At 43.9% G+C, this 12436-nt stretch overlaps 1 protein-coding gene across 1 annotated transcript in view; it reads left to right on the top strand.

The window, feature by feature from the left end:
• The first annotated feature begins 2193 nt into the window (after nt 1–2193).
• Nucleotides 2194–12436, top strand: part of trrap (transformation/transcription domain-associated protein) — a 93740-nt gene continuing 83497 nt past the window's right edge. Inside the window, exons 1-17 of the mRNA XM_060037264.1 lie at nt 2194–2293; nt 2908–3082; nt 3376–3425; nt 3821–3931; nt 4366–4470; nt 4748–4831; nt 5010–5066; nt 5528–5653; nt 6150–6227; nt 6639–6727; nt 7407–7503; nt 7752–7890; nt 8376–8454; nt 9961–10195; nt 10608–10953; nt 11305–11402; nt 11994–12188. Coding sequence (XP_059893247.1) covers nt 2962–3082; nt 3376–3425; nt 3821–3931; nt 4366–4470; nt 4748–4831; nt 5010–5066; nt 5528–5653; nt 6150–6227; nt 6639–6727; nt 7407–7503; nt 7752–7890; nt 8376–8454; nt 9961–10195; nt 10608–10953; nt 11305–11402; nt 11994–12188 — 2010 coding nt within the window. The 5' untranslated portion in view covers nt 2194–2293; nt 2908–2961. The remainder of the gene's footprint in view (nt 2294–2907; nt 3083–3375; nt 3426–3820; nt 3932–4365; nt 4471–4747; nt 4832–5009; nt 5067–5527; nt 5654–6149; nt 6228–6638; nt 6728–7406; nt 7504–7751; nt 7891–8375; nt 8455–9960; nt 10196–10607; nt 10954–11304; nt 11403–11993; nt 12189–12436) is intronic.

Here is a 12436-nt window from a genome sequence, read left to right as displayed (position 1 = left end):
TTACCGGCAAAAGCCAGTCTCTTGTTCAAAATCCTTAGTTCATCTCTCAAAAGTAAATATCTGTGTCAATGAACATGTCAGTGCCACCAGAATGACAAGTCCTTGTGTCATTGTGTAGGTATAAGAGGGGGGGAGGGGGGGGACACGGAAACTAGGGCGCTCTTTTATTTTACATGTTATGTTATGTTGTCTAATATTTATTTCGACATAACGACTGGTACTAAGTAATATAATCCTTGAAGTTAAAGTTAGATGAATACAGTATGCAAAAAAAAGAAAAAAAAAGACATATATTTGGCGCCCCCTGTCGATGGATGCGCCCTTAGCATTCGCCTATACTGCCTATTATGCCCATGGCCCGGGCCTGCCTAAATGTTGTGGGAGTGAGACTATTCAATAGATACCCATTCCAATACATTTTGATCAACATGACATAAGCAATTGATAACGTAGGAAAGAGCAAGACATTTTACCATATCATTTGCATGAATGTACCAAAGCATTTGCAACTTCTTCAAAGAAATGAGAAACTGCTTTTTTGATGCAAGTGATACAATGATGTGAAGACTGAACAGGTAGTTTTGAGAATTTGAATTCTGATCTCAGAAATGTACCAAAGCGACTGAGAAAACCTGTAATATAAGTGGTTCATGTCCAACTGGTTTAACTTACTATGTGCTGAATTACACTTCTATGATATACCAAATACATACTCCTTATTTCCAAAGAATTGGGTTTGTTGGGGACATGCATAAACTGTATATATATTGTTTTTCTCAGTCGCTTTGGTACATTTCTCAGATCAGAATTGAAATTCTCAAAACTACCTGTTCAATCTTCACATCAGTGTGTCACTTGTTCACATCAAAAAAGAAGTTTCTCATTTCTTTGAACACATTGCAAATGCTTTGGTACATTCATGCAAATGATTATGTACAATTCTCTGCTCTTTCCTATATTATCAATTGCTTATGTCATGTTGGTCAAAATGTAATGTAAGGGGTCTCTATTGAATAGTCTCACCCCCACAACATTTAGGCATTAGTTCATTGCATAGGTCTTTACATGCAAAATGGTTGAACCAGTTGTCATAATATGTCAAACATATTTCTATACATTTCCATTAGACTTTTTTTCTAAATCTGTCCTGAATTGGTAAATTGCTCCCATGGTGAATCTGACTGTCTCTAAAGAAGGGAAATATGTGAAGTGTTAGGTCAATCAACGATCAACCAATAGCTCAAAGGTGCATCTCCTGAACCATGAACTGGCAAGTATATATAGCTGGAGCACAACACAATGTTACATTGTCTGACAATGGAATTTGTGGCCCAACAGACAGGAACGTCAGGAGGTGTAGGAAGACTGCACTGTAATACATGCAGCAACGCATACAGTTTACCCTAAGGAAATTTTCCTATGTTCATATTTCTAGTAATGACATGGTCTGTCAACGAATTACAGTACAAACAGTCAAAGCGTAAATGTGAATCTTGTCCAGTCTCTTGCAATCAATCTCCCACACACACTGGTGTAACTTACAATTTACAATAATTGTCTTCAAAACTTTAGCCATAGTTTACATCTGAACATCCCTCCAGAGTACACTGTTATATTGACAACATGACTAAGCAATTTGACTGTCTTATTCGTACACAATGACACAAGGACTTGTCATTGTGATGGCACTGACATGTTCATTGACACAGATATTTGAGAAACGAACTAAGGATTTTCAGCACGAGACTTGCTTTTGCGTGAAATCCATGGTGTTTTGCTATTTTGAACGAATTGTTTTGAGAAATGCACTTACTGTTTTGCAAATTTCAATTCTGATCTGAGAAATGTACCAAAGCGACTGAGAAAAACTGTAATGAAGTTATGCCTGTGTGATACCATTATATTCTCCTCACAAGACACCTGCAGCCTTCACAAATGCCAGTCTTGGAATAGGCGGGATATGGAATCAGCCAAGAAGTATCGTAGCCAATAGGATCATTGTAGCTACTAAGACCATCGAAAACGATGGTCTTATAACCACCTCATTTTACCCTGTATCCTTCCGCTGGCACTATAATGACGAAAAAATATATATTTAATTGCTTTAAATCAATAATGTTGGTTGATCTTATACATTTATGTCAATAAAGTTACTTTAAAAGCATATATTTAATCTGAAACAAGTTCAATGAGTTTAGGGAGGAAAATATGTGTTTTTCTAGTCGTCATTCACTACATTGTGTAGCGACGCGACGGATACAGAGAGACGGCATCCTGTCTGTGGTGCTGCACGGTGAGTCCAGTTTGAGATTTTTCGTATTAACTAAATATTTTGAATGCTATATCATATTCCATAATATGGGGCCATTTGTCTTGAGTATGCATTTATTTTCATATTTGAATAAAGCTAAAACTTTGCTTGTCTATTTGATAACGATTGCAATGTGTTCCGAGCGCTTTCTTTCTTTGAGGAAAGCATCAGTAGCATATTAGCATAACTCGTTAGCTGTTTGTGTTATTCAGAAGAATACTGCAAACATACGTGTTCTCTTTATGTTATGGATCGTACATTTTGTCAACATTGCAATCGATTTTGAATGGAATGACTTTTGAAGTTAGAAGTCTGTAAATGTAATTCATAAAGGAAATTGTGCTCTGCACAAAATAGCTAGCCGCTTTTAATGACATCATCACAATGCGCCCGCAATGTAATGCTGTTTGTCTTCTTTCCCTGTTTGTTTATCCATGATTTGTTAAAACTACTTCCATTTACATGTTCACACAAATACATTATCAATGGTTATTCGTTCATCAATAGAAAAGTTTCTTTCGTTTTCACAATCACGCTGATGTATGCGCCGGTTTAAAAATACTTTCCAACGTTGACTATTTCCTCTTTGTATGCAGCGTGCATGCAATTCTTATAAAATCGGTGGGTCTGCACGCACCCCCATCGCAGCCATGTCTCTCCCGGCCGGCACCATGGCATTCGTGCCTGCCCCAAGCCCCACCGTGGTGGACCAAACCACGTTAATGAAGAAGTACCTGCAGTTCGTAGCTGCACTAACGGAGACGAACACACGTGAGTTCAATTGTTTTAAAGACATGTAGTTGATAGACTTTTTGGTGTTGGGGCAATGTGATGAGAGCGATACCCTTTAGCCCAGATAAAGAGTACATGTGCGTGACTGAGAGAATGACCGTTTGGGTGTTTGTATGCGTGCTGTTGATGTACTCTTTAAAAAACTCTGGGCGCTGAAAGTAAAACTGATAAGATCTGAGCGCCCCACTGGTTAGTCAAGCTGTAGAAACTGCAAGCCTTTCACAACTATGTGTTGACTAATTGCCACCCACACTATGTCCCCAACCAATCAGCGGATGAGACCAAGCTCAAGATGATGCAGGAGGTCAGCGAGAACTTTGAGGTGAGTTTGATACGTTTTACTGTCAATTTCAGCACGAATGGATGGTTTGACGATGTTGTTGTCAGTGAGTGTACAGGTAGAAGAATGGCTTTCAGAAGATGGAATGTAGACGCATGTATAACCTGAACATCTATATATTTACAGCCGCAGTGCACTTTTCACTGCAGCCATCACGGTTCTAGTTTATAAAGAATAAAACTATCCTCTTTAATTTATGCTTTGTCAACTGTCAACCGTGACAGTGATCATAATGATTTGAAAAGGTGTAACACATTCAAAGCTGTGCAACCTTTTCATCGAAACAACCTTTGATGGATTGTTCCCTTGGAAGGTGTCGTAGAGGTTATCAGAGATGTAGTTTGATTACGTTGTGGATGTGGTTCTTTCCCCTGCAGAACGTGACGTCTTCGCCGCAGTACTCCACCTTCTTGGAGCACATCATCCCTCGCTTCCTCACCTTTCTACAGGACGGAGAGGTGCAGTTTCTGCAGGAAAAACCCACACAGGTAGGCGTTGCTCTCCACATCCAGTGTAATATTCCTGGACCTAAAGGTCAAGATCTGAGTGTTTTAAGGAGAGTGAGCAGAAGAGAGCACTATTTTGAAACTTAACAATCTGAAACATATCTCTCTCTGCCATTGAGAATTGTTTCCATTTGACCCAGCTGTCGATAACAAATCAAGGAAAGGATGCCCTGATTGGTCATCAATCAGCCTGAAGTGGTCTTATATCTGGCGGAGTCACCTCGAAACAGCTATTTGTACAGCACCTTTCAGTCGCTAATGGCTGACGAATAGCCAAGCTATTTCAAACAAATTACCCTTAAATAATAGCTGTTCAATTCACTGACAGTACTTTAAAAAAAAAAAAGATTTTGGTCATAGAAAAGGATCGATGAGAATACCAAAAACAAAACGGTTGGACTTTTGATGTTTTTCAGCAACTGAGGAAACTCGTGTTGGAGATCATTCACCGCATCCCGACCAATGAGCACCTCCGACCGCACACCAAAAACGTCCTGTCTGTCATGTTCCGCTTCCTGGAGGTAAGGGACACACCTTTTCCAAGAGCAGCATGACAACGGCACAACTCCTGCTCGCCCAGCAGCTCTTAGAAATACCTTTTGGTATTCAAAACGATTGGTGTTAACTTTCATAGTTATTCCAACATTATTTCCTTTTTATTATTGTGTTATAAAACTGTGTAGTTGGACTGCTCTAAAGTGGTCCATTCTAGTATTTTCACATTTAACGCTCATGACCTTGTAATGCTCATGATCTGGTTCTGAATGTATTAAAGCATGAATTTTTGCTTTCTTGCAGATTGAAAGTGAGGAGAATGTATTGATCTGTCTCCGCATTATCATTGAGCTCCACAAGCAGTTTCGCCCGCCCATTTCTCCCGAGGCAAGTCAAGACTCACATACCGTAATACTCCATTTCTATATATTCCTTTACATTACTATTTATGCTGCATTGTACTGTAATTTGGGTCCTGAGGGGATGGTTTACAAGTTTTGAGGCACCATTCGGGGGGAAAAGGATTTAATGCGTTAACACTTTTGCCATGATTGTCCCTTCTCAGATTCATCACTTTCTAGACTTTGTGAAGCAGATCTACAAAGACCTACCAAAAGTTGTTGTAAGTCCATCCAATGTTTTGTTCCACAGTGTCACATTCCTCGAAATGCATTGTAATCATTAGTCGATGTGGAAATATTGACGTTAGATCTAGGGTAATGCCTAACGCTTTACAATGAGGGAACATTAATTAACATTAGTTATCCAGTAATAATAATTATTCTATAGCAATTTCATAGGGTTCGTTGTGAGGGTTAACCCTAACCCTGTCCAATAATGTATACATCTCAGTTAACATGAACATAAACACCAATACCGTAGTTAACATGAACAGTGCTGGTAAAAATGAACACCATTGTTAAATGAGGACTGGATATTGCATGGACATTTGGGGACGTTGTTTATTGTTTTGTCTGTTTTCTGGGTTAGCTGTCATCAAGCACATAGTCGCTATGTGTGAATAGTTCAGAATGGCACACGTCAATTAACTGACTCTCTCTCACCGTCTTCCCTCGTTGACAGGCCCGGTACTTTGAGAACCCCCAAGTGATCGCGGAGAACACGGTGCCCTCCCCAGAGATGGTGGGCATGATCACCTCGGTTCTGGTGAAGACCACCCCTGAGAGGGAGGACAGCGAGACGAGAACGGTAAGAATAAGTCACAATATCACGTGTATTCATTTAAAGTATGTATTTAGTTACAGCGCTGTTCTAAAAATCATTGAGAAGACGTAGAGGTTATAGTCGAATTCCCAAACATGGACCATGAGGTTTAATTCCTAATGTGTACATACATGTACTGTACTTGAAGTGTAATCCTGCTCAACAACAGTAGTGGTACCACTAGAGGGGAGTAGCGTTCCATCCTACCACGCTCTGAAAACAAGTGCCGTGGCTGAAGGTTATTGTCTTCAAAAAGAAAGAGAAAAACACACACGCACAACTAAAAAAACCTTGTTATTCACTGAAGGCCAGTGGAGCACGCAGGTTATTTAATTCCCTCTATTGTGTATTACTTACATTCGTGGACTCATAAATCGTGTTATGTATTTATCTGGTGGTAGAGGCCGGGCAGCCCAACCCTCACCACCAAAACACCTTTTTAGTTTGGGACTCATTTCCTGTTTCACGCCTTCTCTCCTAGCACACCATCATCCCGCGGGGCTCGCTGTCTCTCAAGGTGCTGGCGGAGCTGCCCATCATCGTGGTGCTGATGTACCAGGTGGGTGCCGCCACTTCCCCCTGCCGCTGTTGAAAGCACAATGAACAGGGTTTCTCTGGGTGAACGTGCACCGTAGTAACCATGGTAACAGTACATCACTTCACGCACTGTTTTGGGAGCGCTATGAAGGTTCATTGTGGATCCAGGACTCGGCATTATATGAAAGCTGATCCACAAAAGAATTTAATTTTCATAATTCGTTAGAAAATTGCTGAATGGTGAATGTTATTTTTTTTTGATGAAAAAAATAAGACATTTTAAGACAAACATGTTATTCCTGTACAATGCACTACTGCAGTGAAATAAGAGTGTGTAACCGGATGTTTTTTATTATCCCTGACGCATTATTTTAGGTAATAATGCATTGATTGCATTTATTATTTGCTGATTGCTTTGCTCTGCCCTCCCCAGCTCTACAAACTGAACATACACAACGTGGTGTCCGAGTTCGTCCCTCTCATCATGAACACCATCATGCTGCAGGTCTCTCCTCAAGCCAGGTATGTGCACGTGTGTTTGTGTGTGTGTGTGCGCATGTAATATACTCAAACATGTCTGGGCTGTGTCCAAAGTTTTCCGTCTTTACTTCTTAATCTTCATTCTTATATTGTTGTCTCTATGTGTGTGTGTACATGGTATGCCCTTTCCTCAGTAGGTTTTTCCTCTTGCTTCTGTCTGAGCACGTTTGGACTTCAGCGTTTCTGCTGTGTGCCATTTTTTACGGAGAAGCGTAGTGTGTCTGGAATTTGATTCCGTCTCCTAACCAATTTTCCTTTTTCTTTCCAACCTTGAAAATTGTGTTTCATTTCACCGTAATACATTTTACTTTGTGATTCTATTTAAGTCCATTTATGTTTTTTTCGCCTGGCAATTTTGTCTTGACAAAGTGCAAGTATTTGGTGTATGGGGAGGGGGGCCTGTCGAAGCGGTCCGAGTTGTCCTTGCGGGACGTGGTTCCTGGGTGGGAGGGGGGGCTGGGTCGGCTGTTCGAAAACACAAAGGAAATGAAGCTGAATTGATTAAGCAAACGGCTTCCGCGAACAAGAGAGCTGTTTGTCGTCAACCGGTGCTGAAGTCCCCTCGGACCCCACGGGAAGGAGGGTGTGTGTACATTGGGGGTGTGTTAACGGTGTGTGTGTGTGTGTGTGTGTGTGTGTGTGTGTGTGTGTCTCGCTGCAGGCAACACAAGCTGTACAACAAGGAGCTGTACGCTGACTTCATCGCAGCCCAGATCAAGACCCTGTCCTTCCTGGCCTACATCATCCGCATCTACCAGGTACACGGTCTGACGGCTGATGGCGTCTGATACTGGTCTGACATGAATCCCTGTTTAAACGCCCTCCCTCGCCTCTTCACTGTTCACTGCATTCATCATACGTTTGGGACGTTCAAACTAATGTCTTGGTATTGTGTGTGTGTGTGTGTGTGTGTTGCTCTCCCTCCGGGTGTGTATGTATGTGTGTGTGTCATCTCCCTGTGTGTATATGTTATCGTGTGTGTGTGTGTGTGTGCCTGCTCTACCAGGACCTTGTGGGGAAGTACTCCCAGCAGATGGTGAAGGGCATGCTGCAACTGCTGGCCAACTGTCCCCCGGAAACCGCCCACCTCCGCAAGGAGCTGCTCATCGCCGCCAAGCACATCCTCACCACCGACCTGCGCAGCCGTACGTTGTGCACACACACACACACACACACACACGCACACACAGCGAGAGAGATTCAGAAAGTCAGAGACACATGCACGTGCGTCCAACAAACGCATGGATGCAGAGAGGGAGAGACACACACACCATCTTGACTGTCTTGTGTAGCCGTAGATCTCGCTTGCACTTGTTGAAACATGTCACGTACAAACACACAAACGAGGTATCCAATTATAAAATTATGAAAGAAAACGTTGTTTTCCCAATGCATTAATTAAAAGCTCATAACTGTCTGGCCACTCTTTACAGTTATTTATTTATGCATGGATTAAGTTTGCAAAACCAAAAGAAAGAACAAAAGTAACTTCTTGCCCATGTATGACATAATAATAATGAAACGCACACAATGAAAAGCTCACTTCTCATTCATTACTCCTGGAAAACGTTGAAACCCAAAGGGCCTTTTGAGAGGGACTCCTTTCTTTAAAAGTACTTTCAATTTTCAGAGTTCATACCATGCATGGACAAACTGTTTGACGAGTCCATCCTGATCGGCTCCGGCTACACCGCGCGCGAGACTCTACGGTACGTTTGCTTGTAAAGGAAAATTGTCGAATGGACTGCATTCATATAATGCTTTTCTAGCCAGTGGCCCCTCAAAACACTTACCACTGAGTGCCTCCCAATCACCCATTCATACACACATTGAGACACACATGAACTCACAGACAGTTCTGTCAACCCCCGCCAGCTCGCTGGGAGCAGTCAGGCTCAGGTGCCTTGCTCAGGGACACGTCCTCGACGTTTGACGAGAAGGGGCCTGGGCTTCGAACCAGCTCCCTCCTGTTAGCCAGAAGACCTGCTGTACCTCCTGAGCACCTGCTGCCCCAAACATGAGCTTGCGTGCGTGTATATGTGTGTGTTTGGGATGCCATTAACTCTAATTACACTCATCAATGCCATCCGACCTCCCTCGACGTAGAGTGGGTTGATTCCCCGCCGGGGTCAGTTGGGCGTGTACAGTGTAGCATGCTAATCAGGCTAACTGTAGTGGCCCAAACAACTGCATCTAAAAAAAACACACTGTCATTTCCACCCTCTTCTCTTCTCCGGAGGGGGAGGTGATGGGGCTGGCGCTGTCTCCCATGGTTAAATTGATAAACAAACCCCCCCCACCTGACCCCACTGAGCAGTCCACGTCAACACATTAGCTGCCACCTGTAATTAGCGGAGAGGGGGAACGCGGCCAGGAGGATGAGACCTGGCATGACTATCAGTTACCCCATATTGATCCGCCCCCTCCCCGCCCCCCCCCCCCCCGGCCCGCCCTTGTTTACCTCTCTCCTATTTTCTCTTTTTTTTCTTTTTAAACCTCTCTCCGACACCTGTTCCCCATTTCCCTTCTGCTCGGTCACTTTTTCTTTCTCTTTTCTCCCCTTTCTCCCTTTCCCTTGTTTCTCTTACTTTCGGTGTCAGCTGGAGCTGCCTTCCAGGGTTTGCGTTGGTTTTTAACGGTCATGCCGCGCTCCTCTTCTCTTCTACCTCCTCCTCCTCCTATCTGGTTAACCGATATTCATTTGTATTACTAAAAAGACAATGAAACACGATCAACTACAAAGGAGCCTCTTATTCCTCTGGCATTAGAAAGAACAGGGACAGGACAGGCTTCTGCATCTTTATGTATTGGGTAATTGGCCTACCTTCTCTTTAATTATGGGTATCTTGTGGATTGGTACTTTTATAGATTTTCTTTTAGCCTTATTTTTATATTTATTTTCACACAGAAGAAGAGTAAGAATGGGTATATCAGGCTGATAGTAAAATGTAAGAGGTACCCTCTTGTACCCTTATTAAAAAAATCTAATTTATTATACAATTGTATTTGATTATCTTCTAATGGATGTCCTTTTTAGATGCGATTCAAGCCTGTGTGAAGCTCTCTTGAATGGCCTTTGTGTTTTAAAGGGTGCTATTTTTCTTTTTTACAATCCTCACACCGGGTTTGGATCCAAAACAGAACGCAAGTCGTCCGACCCTGCCACCATCATGGCCTCCTCTGTTGTTTTAAAAGCCCTTCCTCTCCCCGTCCAGGCCGCTGGCCTACAGCACGCTGGCCGACCTGGTGCACCACGTCCGGCAGAACCTGCCGCTGACAGACCTGTCCCTGGCCGTGCAGCTCTTCGCCAAGAACATCGACGACGAGTCGCTGCCCAGCAACATCCAGACCATGTCCTGCAAGCTGCTGCTGAACCTGGTGGACTGCATCCGCTCCAAGTCCGAGCTGGAGAACGGCAACGGCCGGGACATCCTCATGAGGATGCTGGAGGTAAACCCCCGGGATCATCTGGTCAGACTGACGACTGGAGGGTAGCTGGAGGATGCAATGCTTGATGATGCTGTGCTTACCAGGGTTTTTTGAGGGTTTTGTGTGCACATGGCTTGTGTGTGAGTTAGAGCTGATACTTAGAGCTGAGTTAGAGCTGAGACCATTGTCTGTTAAATGCATGCATATGAAGCTCTGGTACTTCAGTCAAGTTAAGAGATGCACAAAACCGATGGAATACGTTGATCGAGGGCTTTTGATATTTTTTTGATAGACTCAAATCAGCAAAGTAGGATCGAGCTAAAGATTTGACCAAGCCAAATCTTTTATCAGAGTTCTGCTTTGTCTACATGTTTCAAAGCGATCGATGTAGATGAACAACACGATGATCAATGACCTCACTGTGTCCCGCCAGGTGTTTGTGCTGAAGTTCCACACCATCGCTCGCTACCAGCTCGTCACCATCTTCAAAAAGTGCAAACCCCAGTCGGAGATGGGCGTGGTCGACCCGGTGGCGCTGCCGGGGGTACCGGCGACCCCCACTCCGTCCAGCACCCCCGCCCTGCCCGCCCCGGCGCCCTCCACTCCGGCCCCCCCGGCCCCGCCTTCCGCCCCCTCCGCGGGCTTCGACCGCACGGGGGGCGGAGACAAGGAGGACAAGCAGACCTTCCAGGTGTCGGACTGCCGCAGCCTGGTGAAGACGCTGGTATGCGGGGTGAAAACCATCACCTGGGGCATCACCTCCTGCAAAGCCCCCGGAGGTACCGTGCTCAGTGTTCCGTGTTATATAAGGTTCATTCAGCTCTAGGGATGGGGGCTATCTTTTCTTGTTTATGGTTTCTCAGCCCCACTGTTTTTGGTCTTCTGGCACTTTGTTATCTCGCATTTTGTTGGTGTTGAATGAATGAATCGAGTTGTATACCTAAAATGGAGCACAGACCGGGTTAGATTACTACCACTGCTCTGCGTCCAATTCCGCAAGGATGTGTCGTGATCGTATCTTAGTAGATTTCGTGAGAAGTGAAATGTTATAAACACTGATAAATCCATAAGCCTAGCTATCTCACACGTTTGGCATCTGCTGCTTTGTTTTTTCGTCTTTCCCTCTGCAGAAGCTCAGTTCATTCCAAACAAGCAACTCCAACCCAAAGAGACACAGATCTACATCAAGCTGGTCAAGTACGCCATGCAGGCCTTGGACATCTACCAGGTAGGACTTCCAACAGAGAGCTGGCACGGATCATCAACATTCACTAAAAGAGTTGCAGAAAATAAATGAATTCATTTTGAGTAACATTCTCATATCAAAGATTGTTCTGATTAAGTTATTTTGTACAGATTTTACACATTGGGTCTTTTTTTTCTTTTTCAACAGTAAAAGTTTTAGTTTTTATAACGCATTTGGTAAAAAGAGAAATCATCATTCTGTTAAATCCCTATAGAGATTTATATTAATAATCGTATGTGTTGATCAACAAGGCTGGCTTCCCTCAGCATAAACTCGTACATCAAAACAAACGCTAGTAATCACAGCCACAATATTATTCACGCACGTAATTAATCTGCAAAATTTTATATTTTTTCGTCATGGCTCGTGGTCAGCCAATGCATCCATCATCTCGCCCACGCGCCAAAGGAAAGGTTGCATTTATTGGCACATATATAATTTATTTATAATTAGCGGCTATTCTTTTTGGGTTGGCATTGGCTTGAAAGCACCCACTTGCGGGGGGGGGGGGGGGGGGGGGGGTTGGGGAGTAGCCAACATGGTGTAACAGCGCCCCATCCCCCTGCTGGCTAGGTACAGGTGACCAACAACCAACAGACGTACATCAGGGTGGCCAACTGCCAGGCGGTGCGCATGAAGGAGGAGAAGGAGGTGCTGGAGCACTTTGCCGGCGTGTTCACCATGATGAACCCGCTCACCTTCAAGGAGATCTTCCAGACCACAGTGCCCTACATGGTGGAGCGCATCTCCAAGAATTACGCTCTGCAGGTACATGGGTGGCGAGGGGGGGGGCGCACGCAGGAATAACGGGCAGAGGAGCTGGCATGCTGATTCGTCCTTGTTGATGGGACGTTTGGTCATTTAGCAGACGCTTCTATTCAAAGTGACTTTCAAGTGAGGCTGAAAACAAATCAAAGCGTGCAATCAAAATGGGTGGGACTACAACAAGACCCCCGGGAGCAATCTTGTAAAGAATCACAGGACGAATGAGTGGCTGAAGGGATCCAAAATGTTTG

The sequence above is a fragment of the Gadus macrocephalus genome, chromosome 18, assembly GCF_031168955.1.
Source record: "Gadus macrocephalus chromosome 18, ASM3116895v1".
Taxonomy (NCBI): Eukaryota; Metazoa; Chordata; class Actinopteri; order Gadiformes; family Gadidae; genus Gadus; species Gadus macrocephalus.
Note: the sequence above shows the minus strand (reverse complement) of the source record. Positions and strands in the feature narration are given on the sequence as shown.